The sequence below is a fragment of the Alnus glutinosa genome, chromosome 12 (genome assembly GCF_958979055.1).
Source record: "Alnus glutinosa chromosome 12, dhAlnGlut1.1, whole genome shotgun sequence".
Classification (NCBI taxonomy): domain Eukaryota; kingdom Viridiplantae; phylum Streptophyta; class Magnoliopsida; order Fagales; family Betulaceae; genus Alnus; species Alnus glutinosa.
Genome location: NC_084897.1, coordinates 17,622,423 through 17,640,855, shown reverse-complemented (window position 1 = coordinate 17,640,855; position 18,433 = coordinate 17,622,423). Strand labels below are relative to the sequence as shown.

Sequence of the window (18,433 nt, the reverse complement as noted above, 5' to 3'; positions counted from 1 at the left end):
ACCCTCCAATCTCTATGGTTCGATAACCCTTACTATAGTACAATTCATTTGTACTATTGCGAATGATTAACTCATATAAATTTAAAATCTATGTACGGAGTCGTCTAGACTCGACGCACCACGTCACCATACTGGAAATTGTACCAATAGCTTGGCGCTGTCTGTGGGAACTGATTCATCTTTTTCTACACAAAACAAATCTGCAATGGTGACTACATGATCGAATATCCATGATGATGGATTAGTTCCTAATCCCACCAATCCTGCCAACCCCGAAGTCACAATAGCCACCCTGAATGAGCGGCTTGCTCAGATGTAAAAGAGTGTGGAAGACCTGACAGCACAGAATGTTGCATTACAAGCCGCCCGCAATCTGGAGCTGCCTCACCGCAATCCAGAGCAATCTCATACACCAACAATTGTTCCCCCTATTGTGAATCCTAAGAACAGAGAAGAGAATAGCCACATCGGTGCTCGATGAAGAGACTGAGGACATCTTAGCAACCAGGAAGAAGGGTTTGCTAAAAGAACTGTTCGTCAAGAGCCCATTCTTGAGAATCCTCCCCAGACCAAGGTAGAGAAGACAATGACAACATGATCACCAAGCTAGAGCAGAGATGTGATCTGTTATTCGAGGTGGTTAACTGACCTGACAAGGGAAAGGCTTCCCTAGTGGACAACCTCCTGCAGAAGACAACCTCACCATTCATCGATAAGGTGGCCACATTCATCCTTCCCGAGAAGTTCAAAGTCCCAGATGTCCCGATCTACACCGAACAGGAATATCAGATTGAGCATTTGAAATTTTTTTGATTTTAAAGGTCTAACAATTAACTAACTAACAACCTTACAACAAGAAGCCCAAAGAAAGCGTAAACAAGCAAGCCCAAATACAACCAATTAAACGGTGTGGATTACAATACTAAAACGGTGCACTTTGAGGAGTTACTCAAACGGTGCATTTTGAGGTGTTCTCCAATGCTCGAGAGTCTTCTTCTCTTGTTAGCTGAAATGTCACTTCACATTACTTCCGCACTGCCCGATGATTCAACATTATTCAAACCAAGGACCAACATTCATCCTTTTCCCTGTTTCTTCACTTCACTTCTGTTCTTCGTCTTCCTTCGTTACAATCCCTCCCCCTTCAAAGCACCTTGCCCTCCAGGTGGGGATATTTAGCCTTCAACGGCCAAAAATCTTCTCATGTAGCATCCTTCAGAGTTGTACCTAGCCATTGTACCAACACCTTCGGAACAACTTGATTCTAAAACTTTCGGACTCTCCGTTGAAAAATCTTCTCCGGCTCTAGTTGTATTGTACCCCCACTGTCCACTAGAGGTAAAGTTGGTAGAAGAATCGAGCGTTGACCCAGTTTCTTCTTCAAGCAAGTGACATGGAAAACTGGGTGGATCCTTCATTCTGGTGGCAGATCCAATCTATATGCAACCTCTCCAATCTTTTTGGTCACCAAAAATGGGCCATAAAATCTGGGGGAGAGCTTCAAACACTTCCGGAGAGCCAAAGTCTTCTTACGATATGGTTGCAACCTTAGGTAAACCCAATCTCCTGGGATAAAACTTCTTTCACTGTGCCTTTTATCATATTGACTCTTCTGTCTTTCCTATGCTGCCAACAGATTATGCATAAGCATAGACAAAGTTTGTTCCTTGGACCGAAGAGTATCTTCAACAGCCTGGTTTCTGGAGGTACCAGGTATGTACTCTACCAATCTACGTGGTGATATGCCATATAGAGTCTCAAAAGGTGTAAGCTTTGAAGAAGCATGGTAATTGGTATTGTACCAATACTCAGCCATACCTAACCATAGAGACCATGATTTAGGTTGCTCCCCTACAAAACATCGTAAATAGTGCTCTAAGCACATTTTAACAACTTCTGTCTGACCATCTGACTGAGGGTGGTAGGCTAAACTAATAGCCAAAGACACACCCTGTAGAGTAGATAATTCTTGACAGAAAGAACTTGTAAACACAGCATCCCTGTCAGTGACTATTGATACTGGCATACCATGTAATTTAAAAATGGAAAATAAAATATGTCTTCTAATTTACCTAGTGTGTGATAGTATGTAACAAAATATTTAAACTGCGGAATTTAAAAGAGACAAATATTTGGTTAATAAAGTGGAAACTCTGTGAAGAGAAAAACTACTCCAGGGTAGCCAAACCCAAGATATCCACTATTTAAAAGACAGTACATAGAAATTAACACTCACATACCCCAATGCAGCAATTGTCCCTATGACTCCGACATGAAACCCATCGTGAACGCTTCCCCACCAAGACTCTTACTTGAAGGGGTCTTTAATGGAATCATTTACCTTAGGGTCAACCCCTAAGATAGACTTCACACGAACAATTGAGCACACACTAGCAACGGCTAGAGAGCTAGTGGATCTTCAATTCTCCCTAAACACCTTCTCTAAGCACTATGGAATTCTATACTGAATTCTTATAAATTACAAGTCTAGAGCCATCTATTTATAGGCTTACAGAAAACCTAATTCTACTCAAAATTGGACTATGGCAAGTAGCGTCCGGACGGTAACTTCGCTGCGTCCAGATGATCTTCTACGACCGCCTTTCCATAATAGCAATTCTTCCCAAAACAGGACCGCATTCGGACAGCTTGGCTGAACGTCTAGACAATCTAGTTGTCACTCCTTTCCGCAACCGTAAAGGAGACCAGAAATATTTTGGAACACTGGGTAGCGTCCGGACGTGTTGCCACGTTGTCCGGACGTCTGGCAGAACCTTCCCAAATAGTGTCATCTAAAATCCAACTCCGTGTCGAACTCGGAGTAGCTTGACCAAGCATTTGGACGGTGTAGCTCGACCGTCCGGACAATTGCAACGCTAAAGCTTCTAGACACTGCGGGGCGTCCTAACGCCTTCAAAGGCCCGTCCGAACGGTTGCATAGGAACTGGTTGTTTTGACTTGATAATTGCATGGAATCTTCATGGATATCTTCTAGAAACTTGTGACCAAACACATGGCATGAAATGAGACACTGTCCATATTACTTGAAGACTCTGAATATAACTGATAATCCTGTTAAAAAGCAATTGTTACATAAAGTGTTTTTGTCAACCAGAATGTTGCCAATATAAAATACTAACAAAAAACATGTAGCAAGAAAATACTAGCTATCTTAGAAGCTATAAGTGGATGTGCAACTGAAATAAAATGAGCATACTTGCTTAATCTGTCCACCACCACCATGATCACACTAACACCTTAAGAAAGAGGAAGCCCTTCAATAAAATCCATGGATATATCAGCCCAAACCTTAGTAGGAATAGGTAGGGGCTAAAGTAATGTAGCTGGAAAAAGGGTCTCATGCTTCTGCCTTTGACATATATCACAGTCTCTGACATGCTGTTTTAGATTAGCTCTTAAACCTGGCCAGGAAAAATCATGCTTGGCATGATGAAGGGTCTTCTGATAGCCTGAATGCCTAGCAGCAGGGCTATCATGAACTAAATGTAGAATTTTAGTTCTCAAAAACTCATCTCTGGCCACCACAATTCTACGTTTATACAGTAGCATCCATTTCTTACACTGTATTTAGAATAACCTTCGGCATTCTCCAATAGGTTAGAAATTATGCTCTGCACCTTTGGATCTAAATCATAACTCTTCTTGATGTCCTCAACCCAATTAGGGTTAGGAAAGGTTATGCTGAATAACATGTCTTCATTAGGACCCTCTTCCTGAATCTCCTTAAACTTCCTGTACAAGGCATCAACAACCTTGTTTTCAGTCATTTCTTATACTTAATCATGAAATCATAACCTAAAAGTTTGGTTAACCATTTCTGTTGAGTATGAGTGCCAACCTTTTACTCCAGTAAAAACTTCAAACTTTGATTGTCAGTTCTGATTTTAAAAGTCTGGCTTAACAAATAAGGTCTTCACTTCTTCACTGCACACACTAAGGCAAATAACTCTTTTTCATAAGTAGACAAATGAAGAGCCTTGCCTTTTAAAGCCTTATTGAAAAGTGCAATCGGTCGATGATCCTACATCAAAACATCCCCTACTCCCAACCCCAAGGCATCACATTCTATAATGAATGGCTTCTCAAAGTCAGGAAGAACAAGCGCTGGTGGTGTAGTCACTGCCTATTTAAGTGACTCAAAAGCCTGAGTAGCTACCTCATTCCAATGGAATGAATCTTTCTTTAGTAAAGCTGTCAAGGGTGCATCAATGATGCCATAACCCTTAATAAACTTTCTATAGTATCCGGTTAACCCCAAAAATCCCCTTAGAGACTTAAGGGACTTAGGAATAGGCCACTGTAGCATACTGGCAGTCTTCTTTGGATCTGCTTTAACCCCATCAACCGAAATAATGTGGCCCAAGTATTCTATTTCAGAATAACAAAATCTACACTAAACTTCTTTAGCATACAATTTCTGATTCAGCAATACTTCTAATACCAACTGCAAGTGAACTAGATGATCCTCTCTAGTTTTACTGTACACCAAAATATCATCGAAAAAGACTAATACAAGCTTGGTTTATCATCAAACCAAATAGGGTTTGAATACATGATTCATCAACCCTTGAAAGGTTGATGGGGCATTGGTTAAGTCAAAAGGCATGACCAGAAATTCGTAATGCCTTTCATGTGTCCTGAATGCCATTTTAGACACATCCTCAGGTTTAACCCGTATATGGTGATAGCCAAACCTTAAGTCTAACTTAGAAAAAATCCGAGAACCATGTAGTTTATCCAGTAATTCATCTACTATTGGAATTAGGAATTTATCATTTACAGTGGCTTTTTATTTAAAGCCCTGTAATCCATACACATTTTTCAACTTTCATCGGCTTTCCTCACCAATAAAACTGGAGATGAAAATGGTGATTGACTTTGTCTAATAGCCCTAGACTCAAGTAAATCCTTAACAATCTTCTTAATTTCCCTCTTCTGATAATGGGTATACCTATAAGGCCTTATAGAAATTGGAGTTGAACCTTCTTTAAGCACAATTTGGTGGTCATGAAATCTGATTGGCGACAAGCCTTTAGGTTCTTCAAAAACCTTTTGAAATTGAGCCAACAAGTCAGAAAAATAAGGATTCTTATGGTCATTAGTAGTTTGAACATCTGAAGACACTAATTATAGCACCAATCCTTTTCTTCTCACACTAGGCAGCTTAGAAAATAACCCACCATCCTCCAATTCAGATTCTGTGGGGTTTAAACCATTGAGCAAAATAGCCTTATGGAACAAGGTAAATTCCATAGTAAGGGTAGAAAAATCCCAAACTATAGGGCCCAATGTCTACAACCATTGGATACCCAACACCATGTCACAACCCTCTAATGGTAGAATGTAAAAATTTGCCATAAAAGTATTACCCTGCATTTGAACTTTTAACTCCTTACAAACCCCTTTAATGTGAATGATCTGCCCATTTGCCACCTTGACTGCAATATTATTGACTTGCTAAACCTTTAAAGCCATCTTTGACGTAATTGAAGCATCCAAGAAGTTATGTAAACTCCTAGAGTCAATTAAAATGATTATCCCTTGATATTTGATCATACCCCATAACCTCATAGTTCTAGAGACCCTCTAATAACATGTAAAGAAATTTCTGGATTTTCATTACAGCCATTAAATCCTTCCTCAGCACACAATCTGTGTCTTCTAGGGTATCTTCCTCACTTTGTTCACCAAACAAATCACACCCCCCCAAAATATAAATCTTCCCCTTAGTGCACACATGGTTCCTATTTCATTTTTCATCACAAGTGTAACAAAGCCCTTTTTTTTCTTCTATCTTTCATTTGGGCTGAAGATAATTTATGTATAGAAATATTAGACCTTGAAACCATACTAGAGGAATTATCTCTTTTATACCCCACTTCTAATTTGGCATCACTAGCCATATTACTTCTATTATTTTGTCAATTCAGATTCGTATAAGAACTGATTTTTTAGGTTCTTCTAGAATTCAAGACACACTCCTCTTGGATTTTAGCCATAGCAAATGCATTATTCAAATTCTGGGGATTCATTAACCTCAAAGGCAGTCTGATTTCATCTTTAAGGCCATTTAAAAAACAACTCAATTTGTACTTCTCAGATAAATTTTTCAATCTATTAGAAAGTACCTCAAATTTAGTTTTGTAGAGTGATAGTAGAAGTCTGCTTGAGCCGAGTAATTGCCTCCATAGGATCATCATAAGCTGGTCCAAATCTCAACAATAAAGCCTCTGAAAAATCATTCCATGTGGGAAAATATCCAGAATCTTTTGAATCTTGGAACCATATCAATGCGTCTTCCTCCATATAAAAGGCAGTCGTTTTCAATTTATGTCTCTCTGTAGACTGATAATGGTCAAAAAATTGCTCTGCCTTGTAAATCCACCTGGTTGGATTGTCCTCATCAAACTTGGAAAAATCCAATTTTGCTGGACGTGGCTACTGGTTCCTTTCCCAGTGATCCTCATCAAAATCTCCGCCATACCTCCTCTTTTCTTGGAGATTTTGCTGGTCAGACCAGTACTAATCCTCCCCATTCTGCCTACCTTGCCTTCTTCTGTCTTCATAATACCCACCTCTGTTTATGTCGGTCTCCGAAACCTTATTTTCTTGAAAGTTCTTGTTTTCTCTTCTTGGTGGCACTTCTTTGTCATTTTCTTGCACAACATCTTTGCCTTTCACATGTTTCTCCATTCTTGCTAACGCCAATTGTATCATTGACATCTTACTGTTGGTTTCATTGCTTGCAGCAGCTAAAGAATGAAATGATGCTATCAATTGCTCCAACTGACCCATATGATCCTGGACTAACAGAGTAGTCTGCTTCAGAGCAACCCCCTATAGCTTCAGACCTTCTTCAACCTGCTCCATAGAATCGGTCAAATGAGTCATCCTTGTACCTTCCGCCATCAAGACTGATGGCTCTAATACCATTTAGAATGGAGTTATCTGTTTTTATGAATTTGTAGAAATATATTGTGATGGAAAGATTAGAAATGGATAAGAAATAGAATGAAATTGTATTTATGTATTGATAAGGTAATTGATTCGAGTTCAATAAAACTCCATATTTGGGGAGATTTGAGCTCTTCCCATGGCTCCATTTTACTTTCAAAACATACAAGCAAATTCGATAATCCTTCTCAAGATACAACTGGGCCTTTGTAACACCTCTAACAATTAACTAACAACCTTACAACAAGAAGCCCAAAGAAAACGTAAACAAGCAAGCCCAAATCCAACCAATTAAACGATGCAGATTACAATACTAAAACGGTGCACTTTGAGGAGTTACTTGAATGGTGCGTTTTGAGCTGTTCTCCAATGCTCGAGAGTCTTCTTCTCTTGTCAGCTGAAATGTCACTTCACATCACTTCACATTACTTCTGCACTGCCAGATGATTCAACATTATTCAAACCAAGGACCAACGTGTTCATCCTCTTCCTTGTCAACCAATTAAATGATGCGGATTACAATACTAAAACGGTGCACTTTGAGGAGTTACTTAAATGGTGCGTTTTGAGCCGTTCTTCAATGCTTGAGAGTCTTCTTTTCTTGTTAGCTAAAATGTCACTTCACATCACTTCACATTACTTCAGCATTGCCCGATGATGCAACATTATTCAAACCAAGGACCAACATGTTCATCCTCTTCCTTGTTTCTTCACTTCATTTCTGTTCTTCGTCTTCCTTCGTTACACTTTGAAGAGCAGTCCCTCCATTTTCAACAACCATATCATGCTCAAGTTACCCAAAATCACCGGTCGATAGACACCTTTACTTCTCTCAGCTAACCAAAGTCCTCCATTCCCAACTTCCGACTGTATCTCAAATGACTTTGCTTTGACATAGAAAAATTTTAAGTATCCCCATTGCTTAGTAGTACTAACTCACCTTATGACGTAAATCCTGAAATTTAAGAGATGCCCTTTTTTGGATTTTTTTTTTTTTAATTCATCTTATTTGATGAGAGCACATTCTATTTAATTATTTGATTTGCATTGGTAGGAAAATGATATTACCTTTGATCTTTTGTTGTTATTTAGAATTACACATATTTCCTTGGCACAAATACTCCTAAAATTTCAGCAAGTGGATGGAGGCAATTTTTTTAACCATGTTAATCAAATGCAGAATATATGTGGTAGCAAAATAATATCTGAATGGTGAAAGTATGCAGATGCTTGCTTAATCATGTTAGTTTATGTACAATGACTTCCAAAGTCATTAAATAACAGATCATAGAGCCTCAGAGAAAAATATGTTGCTTTTTTTGTGATCTCCCAGTTCATATTTGATCTCAATTTCCCCTTTTCTTTTCATTGATTTTTTTTTTTTTTTTTTTTTCAATTGTTAGGCAGGAAGTCCTAAATTTTTTTCCCCTCTTTTATGATTATGTAGATGCCAAGGGGTGTTCCAATTGCAATAAACAATGCTACCAATTAGGGTTAGCATTTTGGGTTGTCAGATCGGGTTTGGGTCGACCGAGTTAACCCGCCAACCTGTTTAGGCAAACCCAAACCCGGCACCAACATGATTAGCTAAACGGTTTGTGCGGGTCACCAGTCGGGTTGGCAGGTCAACCCATTTAGCTAAACGAATCATAAACGTGTCATAAATGGGTTAACGTGTTATAAACGTGTCGTATAAGGGTTGGCGGATGACCCGATAACTAAATGGGTTGTAAACGGGTTAACCCGCCAACTCGTTTAGCCTTAACCCTAACCTTGTAATTTCATGTCATGTTTGTGTTGGATTCGCAGATCGTGTCAAAATTGCCAACCCTACTACCAATGCAGGTTTGCTCATAGTAAAGATGTTGGGGATTCAGGATGCTGACCTACTGGCTAGGTTCTGTTCTGACGTGCATTGTGTTATAAACCTAGGAAAGAAATAAATAAAATTTAGTTAATATATCTTGCATTTACTATATGGGTTTAACATTATTTGCAGAATGAGGCAGTATCAAGGAGACACAAGGAATGATGTCTTGACAAAAGCAGAGAAGCTGGAGAAAGATGGTTGGGAATCTTTACTATGGAAGTTTGAGTTTGTCACTCACTGCCACAGAAAAGTTCAGAATGAACAAAAGATATGCCCAAATAATGAAGTATCAAGTGGATCAAGATTTTCAACCATGAATACAAATACTTGTTGATAATTGTTTAAAAGTGCATATTTTCTCTATTAAAATAACCATTGTCATATTATGTTTTATTCTAATTCTTGCATTTTATATTTAATTGTAGAATATTGTTTAATTATTAAAGTTGAGCTTAAATTGGTATTAATGCATTGAATTGTTATTTTGTAGAAGACCAAAAGAAAAAAATAAAAAATAAATAAAAGAAGCAAGAGCTGGGCATGAATTGGCAGCAAAGACAAGATTTTCTTTCCAAAAAAACATCCACTTGGAGAGGAGGCACAAGACTTGCAAAAGAGAGACAACTCCTTCCAAATCCCGGCAGCACACATTAGGTAGACCTGAAGAGCAACAAATCAAGTCTTTCCAAAAGAAGGTACCTGTATGTGGACAAGGCTCTAGAGGACTTTATTTCCTGAGATACAGCAGCACATGTCACTCTTTCCAAGCTGGCAGCTCAGAATTATTGCATAGCTGTAGTCGTGCGAGAAATTTAGAGGAACGAGTTCTTTCCTTAAGAAGCCGCCAAACCCATGCACGTGAAGATATGATTCTTTTCTCTATATCTGGCAGCCGAATCCATGCAATATCTGGCAGCAAATAAAGAGACACAATTCTTTTCCATAACAAGGCAGCACTTGGGACGGGTAGAAGCGCAAATTAAAATTCAGAATTTTCATGATAGAAGAGGCAGCACCAGATTCTTTCCAAAGAGAGAAGCACCGAATACCCTAGTTCCTGCACTATATATATTTGTTGTTTCTCTTTAAAAAGGAGGGGGGGGGGGGGGGCACGCGCGAAGAGGGAAGAGCTAAGGAGCACGGAAGACCATAGAGGCGCAGAGTTTGAATTTTTATTTTATCTGTTTTCAATTTATGTTTAGTACTTTGATTATGGAATTTATTTTCATAAACAAGAGTGGCTAAACCTCTACCTAGGGCTAGAGGTGAAGCCTAGTATTTCTATTATGTCTTCTTGGGACTATTTGTTTTTCATCGATGAATGATTAAATTTTGGGGATGATTTTTATTTTAGAGTAATTTAATGAGATAAATTTATTTTGATTCATTATGATTTTTGTTTATATCAAATGCTTACTTTGTTTGATTTGATATGATTCGAAAATATATAGAATGCTTAATTTATTGTTTCATGTTTTTGAAATCAAATTCTCAATCAACTCATGTTTGATCTTTTATTTTTTTTATTTTTTTTATGTCTTATGAATACGTAATAAAATAGTACTAGGTGAATCCTTGAAACCCTAATCTTTTCCAATATTATCTTTCAAATCAAATTTATTTATTTTAGTTTCATAGTTTACTTTTTAATTTAAATTATATTCCTTTGCTCCACTTTCGAGTGGGAACCAAAAACAAAATTCTTATTATTTTATTTTATTTTTCTTTTCTGCATAATAATAAAAATTATTCTCTCGTGTCTAATCATTCCTTGTGGATCGACCTCGGACTTATCATGATTTATTACTTGCGAAAACCTACACCTGAGTTTGCACCTTTTGTGGTCCAACACTTGTTAAGAAAGGATGAGTGCCAATGAAAATTGAGAGGTCAAGAAGGAAAGAAAAGAGAAAACAGAGAGGGGGTTTGGGCGTGGGTGTGGGTGTGGGTGTGGGCGTTGGGAAGAAGCCATTGTACCCATTGTAATGCTATTGAGCATCTCCAGCACCTGGTTTGAAGGGCAGCCATTTTTACTCTCTAACAAATGCTTCAAAGTAAAATATTTGCTATAGGAAACTTTCGTGTGTGAAAGTTCACTGCAGCACATTGAGTAAATATAATATTGAGGGCAATGGTTTACTTCTTCTTCTTTTTTTCTTTTTTCTTCTTCCTTTTTTTTTAAAAAAAAATAAAATAAAATTGGTTTCTCTCTCAAAACATTGAAAAATAATATTTATGCTCCGTTTGTTTTGGCGTAAAATATTTTCTAAAAAATATTTTCAGTATTTTCTGGTGTTTGGTGCAATAAAAAATGCTGGTCAACAGAAATCATTTTTAGTTTGACTGAAAAAGTTTATTTAATTTTTGGAAAACTATTTACAGTTTTAAAAATCGTAAATCGTTTTTTGAATTTAAACTCTTCATTCTTGCAAGCATATGTTCGTGGGAATTCGCTACTGTTGAACATTGGAGTTTGTTGGCGGCCCAAATTTGTGTAGAAAGTTTTCGAATTTTGGGACCTGGGCACCGAAATCCGGCGACACTAGCTGCCAGATTCCGATCATTGTTGTCGAAATCCCGCGAATTCGGCCAGAATATGGCCATTTGCGCCGAAATCCGGCTGTACTATGCTAAATTATGTTGAAAGTGGCAGGATTCTCGCCATTTGCGCCAGATTCTGACCCCGTCGCTGGAATCTAGCAATAGTAGTTGGATTTTGGCGAATCTGGCTAGTACAACCGAATTCCGGTCAGTTTCACCAGAATTCAGCTGCACTAGCCGAAATTTTGCTGGTCGGCGACAAAATCTAGCCAGTGCTGCCGGATTCCAGCCACAATTGTTGGAATTTCGTCACCGGTGGTTTTTCGTCATTGGTATTTTGTTCGTACGAGCCAAACACCGAAAAATATTTTCAAGAAAATCATTTTTCTAAAAAATGATTTCATTGAAAACATTTTACGTCGAAATACACTGAGTATTATAAAGAAAGTAGAGAGTGAAATGGATAATCTGTTGGAGTTTGTATTGAAAAGGTAGTAGCTAAAATAGAAAGAACAAAAAAAATGTGTTTTTGGTAGTTAAAATAGCCACTACTGCTAGAACTTCAAATTTCCAGTTTAGTTGATTGATTTTGAAAGGTTCTTTATGCATAAGTTACACTTTCTTTCTTTTTTTGGTTAAATACCCCATTAGTACCTGAGTTTTAAGTCATTTTAAATTTAGTACCTGAGTTTTATTTTGTATCACCGGTGATACCTGAGTTAGGGATAAAAACCTAGTTGGTACCCCTGTTAGATTTTCCGTCTAAATTTTAACAGTCTGCCACGTGTATTGGCACATGGCACTATATAAAAAAAATAAAAAATAAAAACTAAAAATATTTAAAAATTAATTAAAAATAATAAAAATAAAAATAAAAATGAAATTGAAAAGAAAAAAGAGGGGTGTTTCCTTGGCTGGTCTAGAGGGTGGTTTGGCCACCCATGGCAGAAAAAAAAAATTTATATATATATATATATATATTTTGTTTTTTTGGTACGAGTAAATGTCATTCTAAATATGACTGGAGCCTTTGGTTCTCATCATTAAATTCATGCAAGACCAGCGCTGAGCCTTTAAAAAAATTGGACCATTTTTTTTTTTTTTTTAGAGAAAAAAACTGCTCTCATTAAACTCTGGAAAAATACATCAATATTGATCCAAAATAAGGATCTTAGGGACCTGGATGTTCCCTAAAAACAATGCTACTAACACTCAAAGGAGTGTCTTCCAGCCAACACAAATCTACAAAATTAGAAGATGCCTCTTTGGCTAGAGTATGGGCTGCCATGTTACAAGTGCGATGGATAGCTTGGAACTTTGCAGACCTAAAAAATTGCTTCTCCAAATAAATACTCTCAATGAAATGGCTTACTTTAGAAAATCTTGACGAATGAGTCGTTATCTCCTTAACCACTTGAGTCGCATCCCCTTCAAAAATTACGTCCCAAAAGCCCACTTCCTTACTGAATTGTACAGCCTATAGAGCTGCCATAAACTCCGCTGTTTTTGGGTCCGTCCAGGCCCGTATCGTGATGCATTTCGCACCCATACATAGACCATTGCTATCTCTAGCTATGATACCCAAACCAACCCAATCCTTTACCACATTTATAGACGCATCCCAATTCACTTTTATGACCCCAACAGGAGGAGGAGACCAATTACTCTATCTGCTGTTGTTCTCCTCATTCCTTTCCACCTTCGAAGACATTTCATGATCTATCATATTACACCTTTTGAAAGCCAACCATGCCTTCGTAGCTTCACTAAAAACGATATCAGGATGCTCAAAACGTTGTTCAAAGATCCATGCATTCCTACGAAGCCAAATACGTCTAGCTGTGGTTGCCATTACATCCAGTTCGTCCTTTGTACATCGTTCCATGCAATAAGCAAAGAGACTTTGAAAATCAGCTCCTGCAAAGAAAGATTTTTGGAAACAGGATGATGAACATCCCCAAACATCTTTGGTAGCTGGACAAAGCCATAAGGCATGGATGGCATCCTCGTCTTCAACTTCACAGCAAGGGCATATTTTACTTTCTATGGTTTTCCTCCGAAACAGATTACATCTAGTAGGGAGGACTTCGTTGCAAGCTCTCCAAATGAACATTTTAACCACATTAGAGGCCCCTAAACTCCATAAGGTCTTCCAAATATCTTTATCCTTACCTGGAATTGAACATTGTCCGCCTTTTGACTCTTCCACATCCACTCCCAAATAATAAGCGCTACGCACCGAAAATTTACCATTCACAGTTCCTCTCCATATCAATTTGCCATCAGGCAATAATGGGTTAAAGGAATACCTAAGATCGTTTTTGCTTCCTCCTCCCCAAATTCTGCTTGAATGAGCTCCTCATTCCACTTCCTCAGTTCATAGTCTATTAAGTCAGCCACCAAACAGTTCACAGTTACGCTTTGTGGAGTAGACTGAACAGAATATGAAGAAGGGGTTGGTAACCACTTTTCACCCCATATCTTTATCGATCGACCATCCCCTACCCTCCACTGTAGCCCTTCAACTAATAGCCCCAAAGCATTAAAAATACTCCTCCACACGTACGAAGGTTTGGACTCGAGCTTTGCTTCAAGAAAGGAAGTTTAAGGAAAATACTTGGCCTTTAAAATTTTGCCTGCCACCGAATCTGGGTCTTGCATTAATCTCCAGCCCTGCTTTGCTAATAAGGCTTTGTTGAAAATAACAAGATCCCAGAAACCTAGCCCCCCTTTTGTTTTAAATTGACCCATTTTTTACCAACTCATCCAGTGTATCTTTGAGTTTTTCGACATATGGCTCCACCAAAATTACCGCATCATCTGATTCAGTTCCTTACATAAAGTTATGGTTGAAAAAACCCCATACTATAAGTAGGAATGGCTTGCACCTCAGCCTTCAATAAGACCTCCTTCCCTGCTTGTGATAGAAAAGAACACTTCCAATTTTCTAGCCGTTTTGATACTTTTTCAATAATATCTTTAAAAGTTTGTGTCCTGGATTTGCCAACAAAAGTAGGAAGTCCCAAATAAGTATCAATTCGGTGTGCTTCTAATAAACCCGAAAGTTCCAGAATTTCTGATCTTCTCCTTTGGCTAGTATTCCTGCTAAAGAAAATAGAAGTCTTGGACATATTTAGCTTCTGCCCCGACCCTTTTTCATAAATACCAAAAATGCGTAGTAGTCTTCTCCATTCCACCACGTTTGACTTGCAAAAGAGGACACTATCGTCCCCGAAGAAAATGTGGTTTAACCTAGGGCCCCTTAGAGAGGTAGGGATCCTTGTAATGACCCCCTTTCCCTCAGCCTTGAAAAGAAGAGCACTTAGAACCTCACCACAAATGAGAAAAAGCTAAGGGGATATAGGATCCCCTTGTCTTATCCCCTTGTAGGTTTTATGCTTCCAACAGGACAGCCATTTACTAGCACTGAATAAGAGACCGTCTGTATGCATGTCATCACCCAGCTCACCCATTTCCTTGCAAAACCCATATTTAGCATAGCTGCCTCCAAAAAAGACCATTCCACACGGTCATACGCCTTACTCGTTTCGAGTTTAAGGCCTATATAACCTTCCTTACTCCACATCCTTGTCTGCATGGTTTGCATGGTCTTGTAGGCGGCAATGATTTTATCACTAATTAACCGTCTCGGAATAAAAGCACTCTGAGTGGGAGATATAATCGCGGGGAGGACTGTTTTCAATCTATCAGCCAACACTTTAGAAAGCAATTTGTAAATAACATTACATAGGCTAATTGGCCGGAACTCAGAAACACTAGCAGGGTTGGAAATTTTTGGGATTAAAGCAATGTGGGTGGAATTTATCCTGGGATCCAGCATTCCAGAATTGAAAAAATGAATAATAGCTGCACATACCTCTTTGTGGATCAATCCCCAATTTTGTTGGTAGAAACAAGTACTAAAACCGTCTGGGCCTGGAGCCTTTAGAGGAGACATTTGTTGGAGAGCCCCAGAAAATCTCCTCCAATGTTACTTCTGCCAGCAAAGACTCATTCATCAATTCTGAAACTTTTTGGTCCACGGCCTGGATGCTTTGGTCCACTTCTAGTTGTGACTCCCCTGTGAAGAGTTCTTGGAAATACACGACAAAAGCTTCCTCAATCTCCACCTATGTTCTGCATAATTGCCCAGACTTGTCTTTAATCACTGATATCCTGCTTCTACGATTTTCTGTGTGGCTGCAGCATGAAAAAATTTCGAATTACAATCCCCATACTTTAACCAATTCTCCTTCGCCCTTTGTTGCCACTTAAGAGCTTCCTGTGCTAATAACTCATTCAATTCCTCCATTATTTCCATTTCTACTCCCATTTGATCCCCATTTTCCTGTAGCTGGATATCCCTTAGCTGCTGTTCTTTATTTCTGATTTGGGCCTCCATTGGACACGAGTTTTTCCTCACCCACTTCTTCAGGGATTTTTTACACCCTAGCAGCTTATTCTGAACATCATCCCAAGGACTAGAGGACTTCTGTTTTACCCTTCATACTTGCTTAATAATGTTCTGTGGGTCCTTCTGTTTAGCTCAGCAAGCCTCATATCTAAACATCTGGCTTTTAGACCATTGGATATCCATAGAGTTTGAAAAGGACACCAAAAGTGGATTATGATCTAATATATTCCGGGGTAACACCTGAACTTCAACCACATCAAAAAGACCCACCCAACTATCATTTGCCATTGCACGGTCCAATCTCTCTCTAGTAATTGGACCATTTGATAGCACATCCACAGATAAGATATAATAGCTATTATTCTCAATACAAATTTTATAAGGAATCCTTTTTGTAATGTCCGTTTTAAGTTTGAGATATGAAAAAGTGTGATTTAGAGAGTAAAAGAAGACCAAGTGGCTGGGTTTTCACGGGGGAGGTTCCATGCCTCCCTCCCCCGATGGTGTTTCCCTCCTCGCCCTTCTAGGATGGGGGAGGTTTTTTGCTCCTCCCTGGCTACAGCTAGTAGAGTTTTGGTGTCCTCCAACCATTAGGGTTGTGGAGTTTTTGTTCCCCTGGGTAAGATTCGGTAGTGATTAATGTTCCTCGGCAAAAGACTTCACGGGATTTGGGTGGGGGAGCAATTTTCTAGTGTGTTTTTTGGCGAAGTTTCTGACTTGGTTTTTCTTTGTTTAGGTTTCTTTCTTTAGAGTCAGATCTGCTCACCTTGGTTGGCTTTTTCAAGACACGCGCCTCTCCACAGTGGTCGCCGGCTTCTTCCGATCCAGCAGCCTCCAGCCACGGCTGTGCCGGTTCTTCAAGCTCGACGCGTGGCCTACTCTCATGTGAGGGGTTGTTGTGCCCATGTTGTGGGCTTGTAGTGCAAGTAACATTTTCCTTATGGAAAATTAGGATACTTCTCATTATGAGATAATAATGCGTGTATGATCTATCCTACTTCATTTATGAAGTATCTTTCTTAATACTTTTACGAGAAATGCTATGTGTACTCACTCTTAAAGTACTTACTTTTTAATATGGTAATTGCAAAAAGAGAATATGCAATTGGAAGTAAAAAACCAACGTGACAACTGCCATCTTAGGAAGAGTAAAAGCACTTGAAAGTGTACAGAGCGTGAATTTGTATAGCATTTTTCTACTTTTATACTTTTGAAAAGGAAAATGCTACACATATTTCCAAATATTCATTCTATATCATGACAGTAAAAATTACCATTAATTGCTATACATTTTCATCCCATAATAATATTTACTAATAACTGGCCAAGAACTTCACTAGTAAGAAGAGAATAGTATAGGAGTGGGATCTTTTGTACAATGGCAGGGAACATGTGGTTGTGTTCAAGGACGGAGCCAGAAGATTTTATGGGCAAGGGCCAATGGCCAATTTTTTTTTTTTTTTTTTTTTTTATAGGGGCCAATAGGCTAAATTTTTTTTTTTTAACCTTATATTTTTTTTATTTTTTTTTCCACCTTATAATTTTTTTTTTAGGAAATTGGGGGGGGGGGGAGGGGCGGGGGAGGAGGGGGGGCCCATCTGTCCCTGGTTGTGTTTTTTTTTTGGGTGGGGTTGGGAGAGAGTTCAGAAGCCTTCACATCAAAGGTGCTACAGCCTGCTGCACTCAGGTTAATTTCTGCAGACAGACTGCATGGGAAAAAGGATCCCCTCAACGTCCTTGACAGAGACACTGAGAAGAAAGGTGAGTGAGGATGTGGATGCCATTTTCTCATCTTTTAGCCATGGAAGTCTCAAAGGCGTGGGACATTGCCCTCCTTGTCACATGGTTCGAGCAGAGGAAGCAAAAAAACCAAAGAAAAAAGCAGATAATTACAAAATCTGTAAGGCAAAGGGAAAGGTAGGCCCCATCTGGGCTTCCTCTTATTACTCGAAAATGGAAACGAAAAGTGGTGTTGACATTACAAGGAAGAGAATGGAAACATGTTAAGTGTGTCATAAACACAATCAACTCATCAATTGCCCTAGAGCAGTCCCACCGGGTTATGTAAAACTCCTTTTTAGCTAAAATAGATAGCAAAATTCGTAAAACCTCCTTCCATAGGTTTATTTAAACGAAATGCAAAATAGAGTTGGCATGAATTCATGTACAGTGCAACGCCAGATGAGGCGTTGCATTGTACACACATCTACTTCTTATTTTATTATTTCTTTCGCTTCATTTCACATTTCTTCCTCTTGCTCTTGTATCTCCGCTTCTCTCTCATACTCTTCTCTTTCTTTCTTTTTCTTTTTCTTTTTTTTTTTTTCCTTTTCCTTTCCCTACTGACGCTGGCCTCTACCTCTCCATCATCTTTGTTGAAGCTTCTTCTGCCGGATCGGTCAAATGGAGGGTACCGAGAAAATGGGGATTTTGAGAGACTGGAGCGGAGAGATCGATGCCCTGGAGTGTTAGGGTTTGGATGGCGTCCTGGAGAGCCTCGGTGGGGTCCATCCCGAGATCGTCCATGTTTTCCTTCACCAGATCGTCGAATGCCACATGTGAGATTGTGCGCCCAGCCTTCGCCGTCATCTTCGATGGACCCATCTGAGCCACGATCGTTCCCCCCCCCCCCC

At 39.0% G+C, this 18,433-nt stretch overlaps 1 protein-coding gene across 1 annotated transcript; it reads right to left on the bottom strand.

Annotated features, from left to right (window-relative positions):
• Positions 1-1,621: 1,621 nt before the first annotated feature.
• On the bottom strand, positions 1,622-3,788 carry LOC133852603 (uncharacterized). Its single transcript, XM_062289375.1, has 2 exons — positions 3,599-3,788; positions 1,622-2,019 (listed from the first exon to the last, which is right to left on the bottom strand). Exons 1-2 carry the CDS (start codon positions 3,786-3,788, stop codon positions 1,622-1,624), a joined length of 588 nt encoding a protein of 195 aa, XP_062145359.1.
• Between the last annotated feature and the right edge of the window lie 14,645 nt (positions 3,789-18,433).